Source organism: Cervus canadensis, chromosome 9 (assembly GCF_019320065.1).
Source record: "Cervus canadensis isolate Bull #8, Minnesota chromosome 9, ASM1932006v1, whole genome shotgun sequence".
NCBI lineage: Eukaryota > Metazoa > Chordata > Mammalia > Artiodactyla > Cervidae > Cervus > Cervus canadensis.
The window spans coordinates 65,016,195-65,039,116 of NC_057394.1; the positions used below are offsets into that span (position 1 = coordinate 65,016,195).

At 40.5% G+C, this 22,922-nt stretch overlaps 1 protein-coding gene across 3 annotated transcripts in view; it reads left to right on the top strand.

Annotated features, from left to right (window-relative positions):
- Positions 1-22,922, top strand: part of LRCH1 (leucine rich repeats and calponin homology domain containing 1) — a 210,725-nt gene that overhangs the window by 136,943 nt on the left and 50,860 nt on the right. For all 3 annotated transcript variants that reach the window (XM_043478199.1, XM_043478197.1, XM_043478198.1), the window contains exons 4-11: positions 2,821-2,926; positions 8,261-8,397; positions 9,196-9,323; positions 10,862-10,925; positions 14,145-14,247; positions 16,757-16,881; positions 21,184-21,251; positions 22,827-22,913. In XM_043478199.1, coding sequence (XP_043334134.1) covers positions 2,821-2,926; positions 8,261-8,397; positions 9,196-9,323; positions 10,862-10,925; positions 14,145-14,247; positions 16,757-16,881; positions 21,184-21,251; positions 22,827-22,913 — 818 coding nt within the window. The remainder of the gene's footprint in view (positions 1-2,820; positions 2,927-8,260; positions 8,398-9,195; positions 9,324-10,861; positions 10,926-14,144; positions 14,248-16,756; positions 16,882-21,183; positions 21,252-22,826; positions 22,914-22,922) is intronic.

Here is a 22,922-nt window from a genome sequence, read left to right on the forward strand (position 1 = left end):
TCTTCTGCAAAAGAATCTTTCTCATGCTATCAGTCACAGACTTAGAAAAAAAATTTCAGATGTCAACATAAATTCTCCTTAGAGGTGGGAAAATAATCTGACTGATTCTTCCTTCAGGATCATCAACAATCTGTGCCTGATCCTGAGTCCAATAAAATAATTTAATTTCATATATTTCTAGGGCTCACCTGTGTACCATTTGTGTGAGGGCTCTTAGATTTTAAAATGGTACTTCTTGCAAATTTGTAACTTGGTTGAAGCAAAGAAAGATAAAACTTCCACTGCGTGGGTCTGGTTATTGACTTCTATGGCTGCTGAGATGCTGTTGTAGTCGGGAGAAGATGGCATTTCACTTTTCACTTCTCATACATGGACGTATATTCAGAAAGGCAGAATAATTTATTGACTCAGTGAGGGGGTAAGAGTGACCGAGCCAGTCTCTGGACCTCCTAATTATGTAATTACTTCCTTAGACTTTTATGTCTCTCCAGATGTGCTTGTGGGTTTTTTTTTTTTTTTTTAACATTAAGGAAGCCTTTAATAAAATTTGGTGTGACTTTTCTGGGCCAGAAGCAATGCAGCAACAGCCAGCTCGGGGGTGATGCCATCGAACATCTAATGTTCTTAACCTGTCACATGCCAGCCCCCCACCTCCACCCCAAGTCAGAGCGCTGAGTGCAGAACAGCGTGGCGGGCTGATTCCAGCGTGTGTGCCCAGACTTCATAGATCACAGCTTAAATGCCTTCAGTATGAGTGATGTTATTCCTTTTCATCAAGTGATATCCATGTAACACCTTCATGACCATGACAGATTGGCAGGTCACCTGAGGACGTTGAGAAGAGATGGGACCAGAGGACAGCGATCCACTGTGTTCTGTGCAGCCCTGCTCTTACACAGAGCCTGGAGCTTTCAGGGAATTGGTCAATGAGTTCCTCTCATATAAGTGATTATGAAACGAGGCTTTGTTCCTTCTAAAAGGAGGAGCGAAGGGGGATTTTTTTTTGTACATTGAGCAGTGGTGTGGGATGTTTACGGACTTGATCTCATTGGGATCATTTGTAGTCCAAATATACCTATGGTTCTGTGACATCAAGCAGGACCTGCAAGAAATTTGGTGTGTATGTTGGGGCCTCCTGGGCTCCCAGCCAGAGACAGAATAAACTGCAGCATCATGGAGCATCAACATAAAGCAGCTTAAGACGTTTTATCCAATATGTATTGATCTTGTACTTTCTACCTGGCATTCTGCTTGGCACCAGGAGATCAAAGTGGCTAAGAAATAGTCTCTTCCATCTAGGAGCTTGTGGGCTTACAGGAGGAGGCAAACAATTGAGTGGTTTTGAGTTTTGGTACTTTATCCTAGAGTTTCTAAGGAGCTGCTGCAGATGTTTGAGCTGGTGGATGACACAGTGAAGTTCACACTCTGTAAATCTTCACTGTGTGAAAGATGAATCCAAGGAGGAGCTTGATGCTTGCAGACAACCAGGAGACCATTATAGTGTCTGGCTGAGAAATACTGCTGGTCTGGACTAAGGGGGTAGCTGGGGTGAGGGAGGGGGAGAGCAGGGCAGAGCTACCAGGAGCAAGAGGAAGAGTGGGATTAGGGATGATAATACGATAGAAGATTAAAGATGTCATGGCCACCATTTTGCATGTGTCGAGGTTATTCTCATCAATGATTCAGTTTAGTTCAGTCACTCAGTCGTATCTGAGTCTTTGCGACCTCATGGACTGCAGCACGCCAGGCTTCCCTGTCCATCACCAACTCCTGGAGCTTACTCAAACTCATGTCTATCATGTTGGTGATGCCATCCAACCATCTCATCCTCTGTTGTCCCCTTCTCCTCCCGCCTTCAATCTTTCCCAGCATCAGGGTCTTTTCCAATGAGTCAGTTCTTCGCATCAGGTGGCCAAAGAATTGGAGTTTTAGCTTTAGCACCAATGCTTCTAATGAATATTCACGGCTGATTTCCTTTAGGATTGACTGGTTTGATCTCCTTGCAGTCCAAGGGACTCTCAACAATTAAAATAAATAAATTAATTTTTAAAAAAAAGAGTCTTCTCCAACACCACAGTTCAAAAGCATCAATTCTTCTGCGCTCAGCTTTCTTTATAGTCCCAATTCTCACATTCATACACGACTATTGGAAAAACCATAGCTTTGACTAGACGGGCCTTTGTTGATTACCAGTGGAGTATTATTTTTTCCAAGGCAGAGAAGACATAGTCTTCATCCTCCACAGTCTTGTTTGTAAATGTTTATAAACATGTTCCAGTCCAAAGTTTTCAGCCTTCTGATAAGAATTAAATTTAAAATAAATAATGTATTTAAACAATGCATTAATATACATAATTATACACTGTAAATTGTGAGCGTCTGGTGAGATAGGGTAGTGGCTGAACAGTGGGTTGGGAATTGGTTCTGAGTGTTTACTCTGCAAGTCTTGGACAATTGACAGAACTTTCCTGGGCCTCGTTTTTCTGATCTGTGCATATTAGGCCAGTAATACTGTCCCATGGATTTGTTGTGAGAATTAAGTAAGACTGAAGCACGTGAATGCAGCAGCCCGAGAATAGCTACAAAAGGCTACTAACATGCCTCTTTTTACCTTTTCTCTCCCCAGAGGATGTTTTTAAAACATTGTACTTTCTTCTTTTTCTCTGTGCTAAGCCTCACTTGGCCTCAGACCTGGAGACCAATATAAAAATGTACCTGTATAGTTATTCTAATATTTAAATTCCTTAATGAGATTTCCCCTGAAATGCTTGATTTCCCAGCGAAAGGCCTTTATTCTTTCTCTTTTTGTTTGCGATGCAGGACGTCAGCTGCAACGAGATCACAGCTCTGCCTCAGCAGATAGGGCAATTGAAATCCCTACGAGAACTGAATGTCAGAAGAAATTACCTTAAGGTTTTACCACAAGGTAAAAAAAAAAATAGAGGGAAAAATGAATCAACAGAAGACTTTTATTATTTTTTAATAACCGTTGTGAAGGTAAATCCAGTCATGTTTGTGTGTACCTATTAATATTGATTATAATTTGAATTTCATGTGTAGATAACAGAGAAGTTACATTTACGTTGTAATTTTAGTCAAGGGTTTCAGTAACAAAATCATTCCCCCGCATAAAGCTGTGTGTGTGTGTGTGTGTGTGTGTGTGGTGTTTGCTCAGACTCCCATAACAAAGTACCAAGGACGTAGTAGACTTAAACAATGGAGATATATTTTCCTGCAGTTTGGAAGCTGTAAGTCTGAGATCATAGTGTTGGTCAGTTTTGTTTCTTTAGAGGCCTCTCTCCTTGACTCCCTGCATTTTCATGCCGACTTCCCACTGTGTGTGTCCTAACCTCCTCTTCTTGTGAGGACACCCATCATATTGGGTTAGGACCCTCCTTCCCTAATAACCCCATCAACTCACCTACCCTATAAGGGCCCTGCCTGCCTCCAAATACAGTTACATTCTGAGGAACCGGGGGGGTGGTCACGGTTCCGACATAGGAGTTTGGGGGTCACACAGTCCAGCTCCTATCAGGAGGCAACATGAGTGGCTGTTGGTGTGGACCTGTGATGTCCTCAACTGTCCGGCCAACACTTAGTTGCGGTGCTTGGTCCTGCAGATCCAGGGAGCACCTTGTGTCTCAGATCCACTCTGCAGGAGAGGGTGTGCCCCTGCTGAAGTGAAATTTGGACCCCTAGCTCTGGTTGTTTTCATGAATTTCTTGAAGCCTGGAGCAAGGATGGAGACTCAGGTCCCCAGAGACACAGCACGAACTCGGAGCCCTGCAGATAGCACCACCTAGGAGCCAGACTAGGGCAAACACTTCTCTGCATCTCTGGGCTTCCACACTGTGCCCTCTGATATGATGTTGTGTTGAAGTTCAAGTAAAAAGATGCTCAATAGAAAAAAAATGGTCAGTCAACTGTACTTCAATATAATAAAAATAAATAAAAAATTAAAGAGATACATTTATTCAGAAGTGTTAGGCCATTAAGAACTTTGATAAGGAGCCTTGTAGGTGGTGCTGGATCTGAATTTCACATTTTGGGATCCTCATTTGGCCCTGAATCAGGGAGGAGTTGATGAACACTGTAACATTGAATGCTTTCTCCAGAACATACTCTGGTTTTCCAAGATGACACTGGTTTCTGTCATTTTCATTTGAGCACACGAGGCATGCCCAATTTCAAATTTACATTTGCAAATATACCTCAAAGCTAAAGTGTATATTTGGAAACAGTCAGCATTTGGTTAATCTGACCCTCACACAGCTATTTTAGAACTGCCTGATTTTTATTATTCTGTTCCTGCTTCATGATCTTTGGCTTGAAATGCTTCGTTATTCAAAGCAAGAAAATGGAGCTCACGAAAGGGAGAGATCTTTATAAAATGTCATCTGCTTGAAGTGTATCTTCCATCTTCACCTTTCTCATCCTGACTAGTATTTTAAAGAAAGAAAATTAGAAACTTAGCATAAAGATTTATCACTTTATTACTTGACATGACTTGGCATAAAAACTGATTTTTCATTTTGTCATTATGCAGTTCTGCTTTTCAGTGGATGAAATTGTTTTCTTGGTTTGAGCAAGTACAAAGGAAAAACTCTTTATTATATAGACAGCAAATCTGTAAGCATATAACCTTTCATAGCATTAAGGAAAACTTTCATTTAAACTTAAGCTGTTATGTTAATTATTGAGAAATCATTACAAATTATTGAACTCTTATTTTTTTTTTAAATTTAATCATTTAACAGTTTTCTGTAATAGAAACATGAGGGAAGAAAGTGCATCTGTAAAATCAAGAGATTTGTTTCTGAAACTGTTCCTTGCGCTCTTAACTTAAAAGCATTCCTTCTAAAAAGATCGGTTACAAATTCCTATGCTTTCCATAATTCTGTTTTCTCAGATTCCATATTTTAATAAACACTAAGAGCTAAAACTTTAGTTTACTGGAAAATCTTTTTAAAAAAAATAATTTCCTGAATATCAAGTTTCTTTTTGCTTCACTCCAGAGAACTCTGTTAACAAAAGAGCATTGATAATGCTCTGAGGCAGTGAATTTAAAGACTTTTAGTATTTACTCATTTACTTTTCCTCTTTAGTATCCTTCCTCATATACTTTCAATCTGAGAAGGAGGGGAAAGGTTTGTGGCCTTATTGCCCAGATCCGTTTTATGGTGTTTTTCCTCATGCAGCCGGGAGACTCTTTCTTCGTACTTTCTGGGACCAGAACAGAGTATTAAGGCAGTCATTCATTGCTCCTTTTTGCAATGGAGAGAGAGAAGTGGGATTCATTGTTGTTCTTTGTTACCCCCCACCCCCCACCTTTCCTATTCTTTTGACCTTTTCTGAGCAGAGTTACTATTTTCTCTTCCCTTTTCTTGTTGTGAAACTATCGGGTTCTAGCGTTCCTAAACTAAGATGGTAATTGTGTCCCCAACGGGCACTAAAAGGAATAGTCATTATAAAAACCATCTTTTCTTTTAAGTCACCTTCTTTCCCCTTCTGCTATGTCTTCATAGTATGTCTTCATAGTATCTCATAATACTATGAGATGAGCTCTCTAGTCTTGCTTTAAAGTCTTCATTTTAAGTGGCAATTTGTTGAAGAGCAGAGTCTGGTTAAGCTATCCTGATTTGCCAGGCTAACTTGGCGAGAGTCGAGTCAACCATTGGAGAGATGGATTCATACTACTGGAAGTTACAGCAAAGAGATATTCTATTTATACATAGTCCCCCTAATTGTCAGCTCTGTTTTTAGAAACAAACTGTGAGGTGGAAAGAGCTCTTCCTTTAAGTTTCTTGATTCCATGCTGTCCCAGGGCTCACCTCCTGTCTACCTCCCACTGCTGTCCAAGCACTTCATCAAGGCAACCGGGACAAGTGAGGCCTGAGGAAAATCACTTATCCTGCTATTGGTTGGAGAGATGGGTCTGAGCAGAGAATTCCTTGGGGGCAATTAAAAAAAATACACATCCAGCTTGAATTAGAATTCAAAAATTCTGATTAGAAAAGATGTATGCACCCTAATGTGCATAGCAGCTGCTGCTGCTAAGTCACTTCAGTCGTGTCCGACTCTGTGCGACCCCATAGACGGCAGCCCCCCAGGCTCCCCCATCCCCGGGATTCTCCAGGCAAGAGCACTGGAGTGGGTGTGCACAGAAGCACTATTTACTATAGCCAAGACATGGAAGCAGTCTAACTGTCCATCAACAGAGGAATGGGTAAAGAAGATGTGGTGCATTTATACAATGGAATATTACTCAGCCGTGAATAAGAATGAAATAATGTCATTTGCAGCACCATGGTTGAACCTAGAGATTAGTGAAGTCAGACAGGGAAATACAAATATCTTATGATATCACTTATATGTGGAATCTAAAAAAAGATACAAATGAATTTATTTACAGAACAGAAATAAACTCACAGCCATAAAAAAGAAACTTAGGGTTACCAGAGGGGACAGGGGGAGGGATTAATTAGGAGTTTGGGACTAGCAGATACACACTATTATACCTGTGTGTGTATGCCCTGCTATATAGCACCAGGAACTATATTCAATATCTTGTAATAAACTATAAGGAAAAGAGTCTGAAAAAATACATACACATAGTAGTTGTTCAGTCACTAAGTCGTGTCTGACTCTTGGCGACCCCGTGGACTGCAGCACGTCAGGCTCCCCTGCCCTCCACCATCTCCCAGAGTTTGCTCAAGTTCATGTCCGTTGTGTCAGTGCTATCTAACGAGTCTCAGCTTCTGCTGCCCCCTTCTGCTTTTGCCTCCAGTCTTTCCCAGCATCAGGGTCTTACACAGACATACATATGTGTGTATAACCGAATCACTTTGCTGTACCCCTGAAACTAATACAAGCATTGTAAATCAACTGTATTCCAATAAAAAAACATACACATCCTGGGTTTCTCTTACACAACTGCCTGCCTATCATGGACCTGAGTTTGGGAGCTGCTGAGTAACGATCTTGTTCCACTGTCCTTGCATTTCAGTCTCATGACTCTTTTCTTTAATACAGAGCAATTCACTAAGGTATGAAAGAGGGAATGTCCCAGAGTAAGTTGACCACACCCAGAGTAAGTTGACCTCAGAAAAGGGATTGGTTGCTAAGTGAGCCTTTGTTGGTGGAACATGAAGTAGTCTAGCTGAGTAATGTGAAAACCCTCAGGCAGTACAGGGGGAGTGGAGGGATAGTGTTATTAGGAATACTTTCTCAAGGTCTCTGCCTTTGGTTCCTCTTCTTCCTATAGTCCCTGGCCTTCATCTGCTTGAGTATCTGAAAGCACCGCATATCACCCCTTACCAGATTTCATAACAAACGTGGTGAGGCCCGTTCTGAAATGAACCCTCTGTCGCCTCTCGTACAGAGATCTTAGTGATTTGCCCCGTGTCACCCTACATGTCTGGCATTGCTCAGCCTCTTTGCTCTATGGAATACATTGGAGTTCGTTTCTTGCAGCTGCCAATGTCGGTTGGAATGCTTGAAATTACTGAGTGTTTGCTATGCCGCTGGGTGGGGATTTTATGCTAAATATAATGTTGTGTCTTGTTTGTGGAGCTACAGAAGACTTCTTTTAAAGCAGTAGAATAAAGCCTGATCAAATCAGAATTACAGGGTCTGTTGCAAAATTCCAAATTTGATAGCATTTATTTTTTAAAGTGGTGTTAAACAATCATGAACATATTTCTAGTAACTCGTTCTGAGATTCTGCCAACCCACATACACAGAATACATAAGGATATGTTGTAATTAGCATGTTATTCATAAGCTAGCAAGCTGTTTGAAAACAGTTGGAAGTTAAAACATAAGCATATCTTGGTGTGGTGTGGCTTATGTGATTGTTTTGCTGGGAAAAAAGCCTTTTTATTGTTGTACATGTATAGCATTTGCAGCTCTTATCAGAACTAACAATAGATTAAAACTTTTGGGCCCCCAGTGAAAGCTTTCCTCTCTTCTTTAGTAAAATGTTATATTGAGCTGGCCAAAAAGTTTGTTTGGTTACTGAGTATGTTGTTCAATAAAGTTCTTGATGAAAATGAAAATCATGTCTTTTAGTTTTGCTTAAACCCAAACGGACTTTTTGGTCAATGCAATATAAACATAATGTATATTCCTCATGCACAACTTGATTTTAATTATGCTAAATGATATATCTCCTGATAAGCAGAAAAGTTTTGAATGTTTAGCCACTTAATCTTGTTGCTTTCTGAGTTTTTTTTTCTTTTTTTTTTTCTTGTTCTTTTAGAACTAGTAGATCTTCCCTTGGTAAAGTTTGACTTTTCCTGCAATAAAGTGCTCGTGATTCCCATTTGTTTTAGAGAGATGAAACAGCTGCAAGTATTACTGCTTGAGAATAACCCTCTGCAGTCTCCTCCAGCACAGGTGAGGGGTCTCTCAGCAAAGTTGCTGCTGCTGGGGGTGGGGGTATACTATCAATAGCACCTAAGCAACTCTCAGCAGAACCGTTTTTTTTTTTTTAATATTCTGCAGAATTAATGTATGAGACATGATCATAAACAGTCACAGTTTTTTAAAAACTGAAACCTCAGGTACATCTGACTACAATATGTCATCTTCTGTGACATCAGGTTGTTTACCAGCATTTGCCTCGCTGTTCTGGTCACTGCAACTCCAGAATTATGATATTTGATTATTTCACTTAACTCAGTTGCATTGATCATTTGTGCATGCGTTTGAAACTTTTTCTGGAGTGTATGGTTTATGAAAGGAGTAATAGATAAAGTTAGCTGAAAAATGGAGTTTGACCATTTTAAAATATTATTGTCAGTTATTTAGAGACAAGATTCAAGCTCAAATATTAAACTATGTGAGAACAAAATTAAATGTATGTGCTTTCAGAATTGGAACATTTCTAGGTCAGTCATATGGCATACATACTTTTTACACTATTTGTACATAAATATATTTCTGTTAAAATTTTGCAGTTTAGTGCAAAGAAACTAGAAATTTCTTGAGCACAGTCTCCTATTCAGGTAGAATTTGGAGGAGATGATTGCCTTTAAATCTTACCTGTTTTGGAGACGTCAAGTTTAGTGATTGTTGTTGACATATTACTTAAAGTGAAAATGCAAAAACTAAGACATATGGAATGAGATGTCTGATGTTTGCATTTTGTTTTGTCTTTAAAAAAGGAGCTACTTATTATTATTTTCCCCTTAGATTTGCACCAAGGGCAAAGTGCACATATTCAAGTATCTGAGCATCCAAGCATGCCAGATTAAGACAACAGACTCCCTTTATCTCCACACCATGGAAAGGCCACATTTACACCAGCACGTGGAAGATGGGTGAGTATGACCACCGTCGACTGGAAGCCCCATTTATAATTTGTTTAGCCCAACACACTCCCAGTAAATAACCCCCAAAATCCTTTTGTTTCACTCAACCAGTACAGTTTTATACATCAGAGTCTCAGCCACTTTTGGAATAAGAAAGGGAAAATTGATAATGTTGATAATATTTTGTCATCTTTCAATCTCATCTACCCTCTCCTAATTAATAATCAGTTCTTCTTGAGTGCTGCCTATGTGTGTGCGTACATGTATATACACACCTGTTTATGTATAGTCTTATAAATAAGATCTATAATATAAATGTGTAATATATTTTACTTATTAGTTCAAACAAATGTATCAAACTGAGACATGGTTTTCTAAGTTAATTTTTACAGTGCTTCTGGAACATTGTTAAGAAACAGTGCAGGCTTTATTTTTTTAATTGTCTTTTAAAAATGCACTGCGCATAGTTTTTGCCATTTTCTATTTAGAATGGAAACTTTAGAATCATTTCGTGTGTCCTTGACCATTTTGTGGCATAAATTGGGCCTTGAATTTTCAGAGAACAGAATTCTCACACTCAACACACTTGTAGACATGCAGGTTGTTTTTAAGATGTACTCATTGCAGAAATAATTCCTTAACTTTTTACTAAAAAGTAAATACAGTGACTTAAGATCTCAGCCTACCTTAATGGTACCATTATATAATGCTTAAAAGAAGTATTCATTATTTTATTGTTTTAAACATACTATCAAATTTATTTAGTCACTGGATAAAAGTTTGCAAAATTATTGAAAGTTAGGATATTTCATAACATGAAAAGTAAGAGCAACTGACAGATTTTGCTTTTAAATACTCTAGAATTAATAAAATAAGAAAATTGTTACCTGATTAAAAAAACAGGCCACTCAGGTAGAATGTAAATCCAGACACAAGGAATTCACTTTACATTATATTTAGACAGTACTGGGGCTTCCCTTGTGGTCCAGTGGTAAGACTCTGCTCTTCCAATGCAGGAGTTGCTGGTTCAATCCCCAGTCAGGGAACTAAGATCTCATGTGTCAGTGGTGAGGCCAAAAATAAATTAACTAATTAATTAAATTAAAAAATTGTCCAACAGACCGTTCAAGAATCTGATTTTCATTAGGGCCTTGTCTTGGTGGTGGTGGTTTAGACACTAAGTCGTGTCCGACTCTTGCAACCCCATGGACTGTAGCCCGCCAGGCTCCTCTGTCCATGAGATTTTCCAGGCAAGAATACTGGAGTGGGTTGCCATTTCCTTCTCCAGGGGATCTTCCCAACCTAGGCATCGAACCCGGCTCTCCTGCATTGCAGGCAGATTCTTCACCAACTGAGCTATGAGGGAAGCCCAAGTTGGGCCTTGTCTTAATATCCTTATAATATTCAACTGATTTGTTGCTTTTGGATAATAATAAAAATTTATATAGCAAAGTCATTATTTTGATATAAGTTGATGTATGTTGTTCTGAACTTTGTCATTTTGATTCTTTTCTAAATGAATTCAATATCGATGGCATATAACCCAGCAAGAAGGATTCTGATTCGGGCGTTGGGAGTGATAACGGAGACAAACGATTATCTGCCACAGAGGTAAAGTTCGGGATCAGATTCTTTTCCTTCTGTGCCTTTAGGTGTATCTGCCTGCATTCACTGGACTCTTGGATAAAGGGAATTGCCTGAGAACATGTGATAATGTTTGTGAAAGTTAGTTGAAATTTTCTAAGTGTTCTATAAATATTAACTGTTTTTAGCTTTTTCTGCATCTTTTGTATTTTGTAAATGTCTCAAGAATAGAGTCCCTGTCTCCTTCCCCTCCTCCCACCCCGCCTCACATTGTCTAGAATATTCTCGCATGCTTAATAAATATTATAAAATGACTAAGTGGTGTGCAAGTACCCAGGAAGTATTTTTATAAATATCAGTGTTTGTTTTTAAATGACAGAGTAACTTAGGAAAAGGCTGTTAATACGCCTGCATAAATGTTAAGCAATCAGATGTACATTGCATTCTACCCACAGGAAATGCATTTTTAAGTAGCCATAATTTTTACAGCAGTATTTGTTTTTCGGAAATTCTTAGATTGTGTTCTTTTCAGATAATACCAGATAAAAGCTTGCTGATTTGTGAGCTAAGAGGCCTCCCACACTAGAGCTTTGTAAAGTGGTTATAAATAACTTATTTAGAACATTTGTTACATATAATTTGTTAGGTTCCCAAACTCTTTCACTAATAAATCATCACGTGCGGTTTCTTGACCAGCAGAGCTAAGACGGACAGCTGGGGTAGGGGTGGAGGTATCACGATGCCTTCACACACACACACACACACACACACACACACATCATGATGCCTTCCCTTTTTGAGGGAACTTACTGAGGTGGACTGAGCCACACATACATATACACTCACACACTGAGTTTTTGTGGTTATTGAATTCTGAAACATTGCAATACTCTTTTAAGGGCTTCTCTGGTGGCTCAGTGATAAAGAATTGCCTGCCAACGCAGGACATTCGGGTTTGATTCCTGGGTTGGGAAGATCCCCTGGGGAAGGAAATGGCAACCCACTCTAGTATTCTTGCCTGGAGAATTCCATGGACAGAGGAGCCTGGTGGGCTACAGTCCATGAGGTCGCAAAAGAGTCAAACACGACTTAGCGACTGATAATACTCTTTTAAGATGTGATTAGTAGCTCAATTACTCTTAAGAAATCTGAATTTTTACTCTTTGTATATATAAATCCAGGAAAATTGCCTTTTCCCTGTTCTCTTTAGGCATTTGAGATTTAATATGTAGCTAAGATATTTAAATGTATTTCCCACAAAGTATTTCATAAGGCAGTATTTTAAAAATTAGTATACCTTAATATTTCTCTAATATAGAATATTTCAAAAGGGAGAAGAGTTTATAGGCAGAAAAAGAAAGCCAATATCAATAAAATGAAATTACCCTCATGAACCTACATGAGTAGTTTACTGTGATTCCCTGGGGGAAAAAATATTCAGCACATTGCTTTATAAGTTTTATTTAATTCAGCTCCCTTAGCTGTATTAAAACTCATAAGTCCCCTGAAATAGTCCATTGTTTCAGAAATTACTCACCCGAGCTTATTTTCTATTAAATTAAAACAGACTCTGCTTTATCCTTTATCTGTCTTCTAAGGATAATTAAGTTCATTAATAAAACATTAAACAAAGAACTTCATTATCCTTTTGTTCCCACTTAGTATAAGTAGGATGCTAATATTCTAAAAGGAGGCCAAGGGTTTATTTTCTCCTTTTTAACTAGATGCATATCTTGGAATTTTGCTAAGTTTTTAAAGATGGGAGGAGGGTAGAAGGAAGGACTGCAGAAAGGATTATATTCAATAGAATAAAGTGTGCACATTTTCCCTTTGTCTTTTTGTCTTCCTATTTATTGCACATTTTAGTCTCATTACCTGAGAACACCTCCAAGAAAGGTGTGTTTTACATGGATAAAGGTTCTGAATTATTCTATGTAACTTTCTGTTTTCAGTTTATTTGGCAAATATGTTATCATCTGTGGTCAATCTTGTTCCCTACTTAATATCTCCTTGTGGGGTTCAGAATTCATGCCTCATCCCCCTCTTTGGCTGTTGCCATTGTCTGATTGATTTCACATTTGTCACTCAGATTGATTTAGCATTTATCACTCAGATAAGCAAACAGAAAACAAATGTGAGACCCAGTAAAGAGCTGGGTAATGAATGAAATGCACGTTTGTTTTCTGCCAGTTTCTGGACAGTCTGTGCATGTGTCCAAAAGTAAGACGAACACTGTATGGTACAAGTCACAGCCTCGGGAGTTTAGGAGCAAGCCACAGTCACCTGAAACCTGCTCTGTGGGGTTCCTGATCCCTGTGATTGGGAAAGCTTTTCTCGAAATAGTGAAGCTAAAGTGGAGACATAGGAAAATACATGAGGCTTCATATTTCACATGTGACAGAATCATAGATTATCTGAATAAGCTTCATCAGTTAGTGTGGGAAACAAGACCCCAAGGGAGAACTAAGTCTGATTACTAAATAGAAGCATTATTCTGAAAATTGCACAGAACCCATGTTCCTTTTAAGTACTATATTTAAAGCAGCTTCTTATATATTTAAAACAGCTTCCTCTGCCTAAACAGGGAAATAAACTGAAGCTTGATGTTGTGTGTAAAGATGCACTGTAAATAAATGAGATGTTTCGGGGGCTGACTGCCTACTCTCTGTATTTGGCCCCATGAAACCTTAATGTACTTTTGGTAAATCAGTACTGTTGTCAGATCTCAGCGCACCATTACTATGATAGCAATCGATTAGACTTAGGGCTAGCTTGGTAGTGGATTTCCAGTTATTTCTTTGTTCGATTAGGTGTTATCCAGTCCTTCTCAGTGTCCTGACTCTTAGATTAGAAAATATCATTAGGAACCTGAGAAAAATTTCAGATCAAAACGTACGTACAGAGAAGTATGTGTGTGTTAGCTTGATGAATTTTGAACAAGTGAGCACACTCAGACCAACAGTTCCTAGTTAGAGATAGAGAGCTGTCCCAGCCACCCAGGAAGACCCCCTCATGCACCCACCCCCCAACCCAGGAGCAGCCACTATCCAGACTTCAAACACCATAGATTAATTTTGCCCATCTTTGAATTTATATATTAGTGGCATTATCCTTTGGTCTCTTTTACTCAGTACTATGTTTGTGAGAATCACAGTACTTTTTTTTTTTTTGATCACAAAACATTCTCTTAATCTGCCTTGATAACACTTCTCCCTTGAATGAGACAGTGCCTCGTTTTCTTTTCAGCCTTCTGATGAAGACACTGTTAGCCTCAATGTGCCAATGTCAAACATCATGGAAGAAGAACAAATCAAGGAGGACTCCTGCCATCGCATTAGCCCAGTTCAAGGTCTGAGAATGAAGGATGGGAAGAAAGTGCTTGTTTTGTTTTCAATGTTTGTTCATTTATTTGGCTATACTTGTCTTAGTTGTGACCCTGGGGATCTCCCATCTTTGTTGTGGCATGTAGGATTTCGTTGTGGCATATAAACTCTTAGTTGTGGCATCAGGATCCATTTCCCCTACCAGGGATCGAACCCTGGACTGCTGCACTGGGGACGTGGAGTCTCAGCCACTGACCACCAGGGAAGTCTGGTGAAAGTGCTTGTTTTTAAGTTCCAAATGCTATGTTTAAAATGTGTAGAAATATGGCAACAGTAATACAGTAGTTACTGTTTATTGAGCATTTCATCTGCACCAGGCAGTGGATAATCTGTGAAGGTGATCGCATTTAAAAATTTAAAACTCTGAGATGGATACTCTAAGCACTGTGTTCTATAGCTGAGGAAGTTCAGTTCAGTTCAGTCACTCAGTTGTGTCCAACTCTTTGCAACCCCATGGACTGCAGCACGCCAGGCTTCCCTGTCCTTCGCCATCTCCTGGAGTTTACTCAAACCCATGTCCATCAAGTCAGTGATGCTATCCAACCATCCCATCCTCTGTCGTCCCCTTCTCCTCCTGCCTTCAATCTTTCCCAGCATCAGGATCTTTTCCAATGAGTCGGTTCTTCGCATCAGGTGGCCAGAGGATTGGAGCTTCAGCTTCAGCATCAGTCCTTCCAATGAATATTCAGGAGTGATCTCCTTTAGGATGGACTGGTTGGATCTCCTTGCAGTCCAAGGGACTCTCAAGAGTCTTCTCCAACACCACAGTTAAAAAGCATCAATTCTTTGGCACTCAGCTTTTTTTATGGTCCAACTCTCACGTCCATACATGACTACTGGAAAAAACATAACTTTGACTAGATGGACACTTGTTGGCAAAGTAACGTCTCTGCTTTTTAATATGCTGTCTAGGTTAGTCATAGCTTTTCTTCCAAGGAGCAAGCGTCTTTTAATTTCATGGCTGCAGTCACCATCTGCAGTGATTTTGGAGCCCAAGGAAAGAAAGTCTGTCACTGTCTCCATTGTTTCCCCATCTATTTGCCATGAAGCAATGGGACCAGATGCCATGATCTTAGTTTTCTGAATGTTGAGTTTTAAACCACCTTTTTCACTCTCCTCTTTCACTTTCATCAAGAGGCTTTTAGTTCCTCTTCACTTTCTGCCATAAGGGTGGTGTCATCTGCACATCTGAGGTTATTAATGTTTCTCCCAGCAATCTTGATTCCAGCTTGTGCTTCATCCAGCCCAGCGTTTCTCATGATGTACTCTGTATATAAGTTAAATAAGCAGGGTGACAGTATACAGCCTTGACGTACTCCTTTCCCAGTTTGGAACCAGTCTGTTGTTCCATGTCCAGTTCTAACTGTTCTCTCTGTTCTAGAAGTGGCCGTTTTTTGCTGGCTACAAGTCTTTGAGGTCTTCCCAGGTGGCACTAGTGGTAAAGAACTCACCTGCCAATGCAAGAGACATAAAACATGGGTTCAGTCTCGGTGGGAAAGATCTCCTGGAGGAAGGCATGGCGACCCACTCCAGTATTCTTGCCTGGAGAATCCCATGGACAGAGCAGCTTGGTGGGCTAGGACTCCATGGGGTCGCAAAGAGTCAAGAACAACTGAAGCAACTTAGCAGGCAGGCAGAAATCCTTGAAGGTGACGTGGTCCTACTTGGTTCTTTGCAGCATCCAGAGCAGCTAGAAGAGATGCACCTTTGCTCCTTCGTCCTGTCCTGCAGCATCTAGGGCACAGTCTGGTTGGATGAGCTCTGACAGACAGCGCTTTCCCCTCCATATCACCCTCATCATAGTCACTTTTTGTGTTATGATTTTGGGTCCTTATTTTTGTCCTTTCCCACACTTTCTTACCATGTTCACTAGTTTTTAAAATTCCTAGAATGTTTAGCATTATACCTGCCATTTAGTAGTTGCTCAGTAACTATTCACTGAATTTTGAATTTGAAATACTTACTTGTCACATGTTGTGGGGAGCACAGAAAGCCCACTTTTATATTTTTCTCTTCTCTCTTCCTTAAAATTACAGGAGATTTCATTTCTTTCATAAGAAACTAAGCCATAAAGGGGCCGTGACTTTTAAAAATTTTATTATTTGGAGGATAATTGTTTTACAGTGCTGTGTTAGTTCTGCTGCACAAGGAAGTGAATTAGCTATACGTGTGCATGTATCCCCTCCCTCTTGGACCTTCCTCCCACCCCAACCCATCCCACTGCTTCAGATCAAGAGGCCTTGACCATTAGATTTGGGGTTTTCTATTTCTTTTACTTTTATTCCCCTTCTTTCTCTTTTTTTCACCTGGTCCTCACATCCTATAGGGAAGATAAAACTTGGGTCATCATATACCTCCAGACGAGATCGCGGAGAAGATTGGGAAGCTAGATGGTGTATTTTAGAGTCATCTATGTTTTTTATTCATCTGTTTATTAAATCATGCTTTGTATCTCTCTTTTTATTTTCCTCATAGGGGAATTTCATCAGGAATTTCAACCGGCGCCTTCATTTGTGAGTGGCAGTGACAACTCAGAAGAACGAGACCAGTTTTCCCATGGAGCAGACGTGCTCCATTCGGAATTTATAAACTACATTAAGGCAAGTTGAGGGTCAACTGTTAGTAATTTTTTAACTTACTGAGTTCTGTTTGGCGCCTTAGAGTTTACACTCAAGGTTTCCAATCCATCACCTTCAATCTCGGCTTCCTGCCACCTTCCTCAGGCCTATGTACCATCTTCTTAGTGCCTCGCATGTCTGTCTGCTGACATGAGGACCTGGTCCCTGCCATCCATACCTGTTTGTCTGTGTTTATGTATGATTTTCTTTTGCATTCGGAAATTACTAAGCTTTCCAGTAGTCAGTGCATCATAAAAGTCAGGAAATTTATCAGAATTGCTGTGACCATCCCGTAAAAGCTAAAACAAAGTTTCATGTGCTTTTCAATGTATTTTGCTGCTGCTGCTGCTAAGTCGCTTCAGTTGTGTCTGACTCTTGCAACCCCATAGACGGCAGCCCACCAGGCTCCTCTGTCCCTGGGATTCTCCAGGCGAGAACACTGGAGTGGGTTGCCAGTTCCTTCTCTAATGCATGAAAGTGAAAAGTGAAAGTGAAGTCGCTCAGTCGTGTCCAACTCTTCTCCAACCCATGGACTGTAGCCCACCAGACTCCTCCATCCTTGGGATTTTCCAGGCAAGAGTACTGGAGTGGGTTGCCATTGCCTTCTCCACTTTCAATGTATCCTAGGAAAATGCTTTTCTTGGGAGTGTATTTATAGTAAAAGGAGAAAAAATGAAGACTTTTAAATTCTGGAAATGAATATGTTCCCTTTTTAGGAAGGTTACTCTGTGGTCACTTATTCCTGAGCAGGTTTAGTGGCACTGAGATGTTGAAAGGTTGGATGAAGTCTCTAAATTGTCAGACGAACTTTTATCAGAGGAATGGCAACAATGAGGGGAAAACCAGTCCTTTATAAAGTTGGTGGTTAAGGTTCCACTTTGTGACAGCATTACGTGCCTTGGTTTGTTCCTGTCTGTCCTTTGGCCTTGGTCATGGCACCCAGGGATCACAAGGATAATCCTTTTGCTTTAATTCAGATACCTTGTGGGTTGTGAGAGACGGTGGTCTCTGAGTTGCTGTGTTAATGTCAGGCCTGGGGTCTTTAGGTGCTGGTCCTTATTTCCTGAGGATGGTGTTAGGATGGCTGGGCTCTATCCAAATGAATGTCTCCAAGCATCACCTTCAAGGGAACTGGGAGAAAAACAGCTGAATGGTACACTGTAGGAGGCTCTGGTTTGCTCAAAACAGACACAGTGATTCTGGCATATGACGTACATTTGTAGAAAACCTATTCGTTATTTTGTATATTTAATTCATCAGCTCTTATTTCAAATTATCTCATACGCCCTGCCTCCTTCTGTCCTCCACCTCCTCTGATGTGGCTTCAGTGGAGCCTCATCATTGCTTACTCTGATGACAGCAGGAGTCCCCCAACCCCTCGCTGAGCATCCAGCATCCCACCCCCGCCAGGCATTCTCCTAAAGTGAAAGTCTCAGACTGTGACTCTGCAGCCGGCGGCCCTCACAGGACGCTCCCACTTCTGATGCCTATCTGTCAACCCTGAGACAAGTCTGTCACCAAAACGTGGAAAATTGGGCTTTGGTCTTTCTTTTATGATCAGTTCAAGTTGAGGGTCTACTGGTGGAAGCCCTGAAAGAAAACAATTAAAGTGATAGTGGAAAAAAAAAGCATGTTGTTTCAGAAAAGCAAGTTTCCTAGATTTAGAGATTTCGGGTCCATGGAAATGGCCCATGGAAATGGGTCCTGTGGGTGGAGTGTAGGGGAACAAAGGTGAGTGTAGAAATCTACCGCAAATATTTGCCGAGTAAACACCCCTGCAGGAGGCGTCTCTTGGCAGGTGGGGAACTCTAAGAGTAAAGTGAAACCTAAATCTACAATGGAAAGCTGTGCACTGAAATTCAGGCCCATTTTAGCCTCGACTTGCATCTCCTTTAAAGTGTGAGTGTGTTTGACCGCTCTCCTCTGTACTGAATTACTCAGCCCTCGACCATCAAGAGCTCTGTGTTTTATATATCGTGTCTCCTCCCCGTCACTGAAGTAGCATCTTGTGCTTTTGTAACCACAGTTGGTCCTCATTCACATAGTTCTGTTATATAGAGTCTCCTCAAACACTGAATTGTCTCATCCTGAACTGTTGCTCCCATGGGAGATACAGGGTCTTTTAGGTTCCTATGAACCTCTGGTCACACATTTTTGTTAGCTGGTTGGTACATAACCTGGTTTTATGTTTGTTCCTGCCTCAAGACACTTGATTTAATGTGGATTGTTGGTTTGTTAACATTGAACTTGCAGCCAAGAAAGACCCTGTAACTCTTGCAGAAAGGAAGCTTACCTAACACAGGTGTTTTCTCTTTGAGGTACATCACAGCCTTCTCATGCTTAGGGCGATAAGACAGCACTCCGGTACTGCACGAGGGGGCATTTGTGATACTGAGTAGACTGAAAAGGACACTTTTTTTTCAGCCTGAAAGCTGAAACAAAAAAGCATGGATGACCTCACCTTGTTCAGCCTCAACTACGGAAGTGTATGTCGGGGTTGGGTACTTCAGTTTTTCACCAGGCTTTGCGTGTGTCTGCACATCACCACAAGTATTGATTTTGGGGTGATAAATAGGTTTCAGAGAGTAGACAAATTCGTAAATACCAAGTCAGTGAATAATGTTTGTCGACTGTATAGCCATCTAACTTAGCAAAAGTAACCCAGAATGCCCCTGTTTTGTGTACTGAAAGATGTTTTATACATTTTTTTTGTTTTATATTGTTTTATATTGGCTACTTTTTATTGTGAAATTGAAACTTACAAGGAAATACCCATGGCTCCTATAGTTGAAACCCAATAGGAAGAGATAAGAACATGTTTTCTTGGTTATTTCTGGTTATATATTTTCACCCATAAATTTCACTGTCACTTGGATAGAGGTGTAGTAATTTATATATTGATTTTTACTATGCACAAAATGTGTAATCAATATAAAAAAAAGTCTAAGTGTTTCTCTTTTTTTTTTTTTTAAAAAAAAAGAGTGTTTTTCAAGCCAGAGGTTGACATCAAGCAGCTAGATCCCTCCTTAGAGGAAGACTTGTTCTCCATGACACATCTGGAGAGTTGGCTGGGCCTGAGTTAGTTAATAATGTGTCAGAACTTTGACACAGAAAACAATCCTTCTGTCTGTTGTACCTTGCTTGCTAGGGGAATGTTCGCACTTTGGGATGGCTTCCGTTTTAGCTGTCAGCTGAGTTAAAGCAGCATTTCTCTGTGGTGGAGATCAAAGTGGAGAACAGTGCATGAAGTTCCAACAATGGAATAGGCCTTTTAAATACTCCCACCAAAGCGCTTCTTTGGGATCACAGGAGAGGGGTGCATTTCAGTGAAATCTGGATGTTTTACACATGAAAACTATCAGATGCAACTTGAGGCATTTTCTGTCTTAAGTCTTTTATGCTTCCCTTTTTCCTAATAGCACACGCAAGCGCTCACGCGCACACACACACACACATGCACACACACACAGTCCTCTCAGAAACAATAGAATGCACATTTCCGTGTAACTGACAAGCTCAGTGGAGGAATCTGTCAACATCAGGAGGTGCTAAGAGGCAATGAGGAATCCAGTTGAGCTTTGCATTTCTGACTCTTAAGTTGTGATCCGGAGCCAGGTTCTCTTTTTTCTTTTTTTAAATTTTAACGTTTTGTTGTTGTTATTGTTGAGTTGCTAAGTCGTGTCTGGCTCTGCGACCCCATGAACTGCAGCACACCAGGTTTCCATGTTTTTTATTTTTTAATTGTGGTAAAATGCATATGACGTAAAACTTACAATCTCAGCCATTTTTTTTAAGTATACAATCCAGTGGTAAGTATATTCACCTTGTTTTGTAACCATCTCCACCATCTATCTCCAAAATTCTTTTCATCTTGTAAAACGGAAGCTCTTTACCCATTAAACAGTAACTTCCCAATCTCTCTTCCCCCCTCTCCCAACTGCCATTCTACCTTCTGTCTTTATGAATTGGACTATTCTAGGGACCTCAAGTATATGAAATCGTAGTGTTTTTCTTTTTGTGATTGGTTTATTTCACTTAGCATGATGTCCTTAGGGACATCTACGTTGTAACATGTATCACAATTTCCTACCTTTTGAAGGCTGGACGATATACTACTCTATGTCTAGACCACATTTTCTCCCTTTATCCATCCACGGCCGCTTGGGTCGTTTCCACTTTTTGGCTGTTGTGAGCAGCGCTGCTATGAACATGGACGGAGGCAGGTTTAGACTCTTGACTGTCACAGCCAGTGGCTCTCAGAAGACCCATGTGTTCTGTCCATAGGAGAGGACTGAGGCCTGTGAGGAACTATTACGGATAGAAGAGGACGCGCACTGGCCATCCGAGGGGACGTGAGTACCCAGGGCTGGGGATGAGCCTCCATCCTGTAAAGAGCATGTTTCACGTGGAACAGCAGCTCTGTCGTGATAGCATCGTGGTCCACTTTTCTTTGGGCAAGCTGATAGCCCTGTCCAATATTGATCAGAAGGTGCAAGTTTATCCGCTGGTGCTTATTGTCATATTGGGACCACACAGTACTAGGTCATACCTCTTCCTTGGCCGTGAGTTTTATCAGATTTGAGGCTATGGGTAGAATGCGATTCAAGAAACGAGATAGAATTGCTGGACAGAAGATTTCAGCTTACTTTCCTTTGTCTGAACCAACCAACAGCTGGACCTAAAATGTTATATGGCCCTGTTCCCACTTCTTTCCCTGGAATCCTCAAGGCCTGAGAAAACCATATATTTTTGAGGTCTTGGTCTTAAGTCTAATAGTTGCACTAGCTAATGTTTATTAAATACCACATGCCAGGCACTGTCCTAAGTCCTTCACAGGTAGTAACTCATTTCCTCTTTACAGCAACTCTATGGGATAAATTCTGTTTTTATCCCTCATTTTGCCAATGACAAAACTGAGGCATAGGAAGACTGATCATCTTGCCCCAGGGTTACAGAGGGCTAGGATTGAACCCAAGGAATCTTGCACCAGATGGACATCCCTTTCAGTCTATTGCATATAAAGATTTACTTGGCCAGCTTTATGCAGGAGGGCATGAGTAATCTGTCAAGACAGTGAACCTTTTCCAGGGGGGTTGAGTTTGGACCATATGGCATAGGGTAGATTTTTGGTTCCCAGGATTTTGTTTTCCATGATCCAGCATATAGCCTGGATCTTCCATCAGACTTCATGAGGGTTTTCCCCTTAGTGAGAATGTACTCCATCATTCAAAGTTTCTTCACTTATCGAAAGACATTGACTTATGTTCTGTAGTGGAAAGCAGTAACCGTGGTCAAATCTCTCTTGCCTTTTAAAAATATTGCAGAGTTCCTTTCAAATTACTGTCTAATACAGACAGCTATTCATTATGGATATGCTGAGGAGAAGGAGGACTAGCTTGATTATAGAATCATAGAATTATAGGGAAATGGATTTTATAGAGAAAGAGTTTTTAAACTATGTAAATCTTTGGAAACCCCATATTCAATCTTATATCTATTGTTCCTAACTCTGCCTGTAAATCAGTATCATCTGTAGACCTTAATAAAATGTTCAAGCCCTAGACAACCTGCTTGGGAGTATCAGTCTTGGCATTTTTTTTAAGCACCTTAGATGATTTTACTGCTTAAAGAGCCTGGACTGAGAACCATTCAGTTTGTCCACTGCCCTCCTGCTACAGTTGGGCAGGTGGGGGCCCAGGGTCATTGAGACTTCGAATGATGTGTTTTACAGCCAAGCTGGCTCCCCCACCCCAGTGACTCTGGAAGCCCACCCCACAGAGTTCTGACACATCTCCATTAAAATGCTGGGTTTGTCAAAATGATTTTTGTAATGTTAGGTGGATTTTTGTAAGTTTGCTCTTAAGAACCCACGTGCTATTCATGTTCTGGTGGTCATTTTCGGTCTTATGCTTGGTTTCACGCTGCAGAATAAGTGCATCCAAAGAGCAGGACATCGATATAGCAATGATTAAACAGCTGAGAGAAGCGGTGGATTTGCTGCAAGATCCCAACAGGTATGTGTG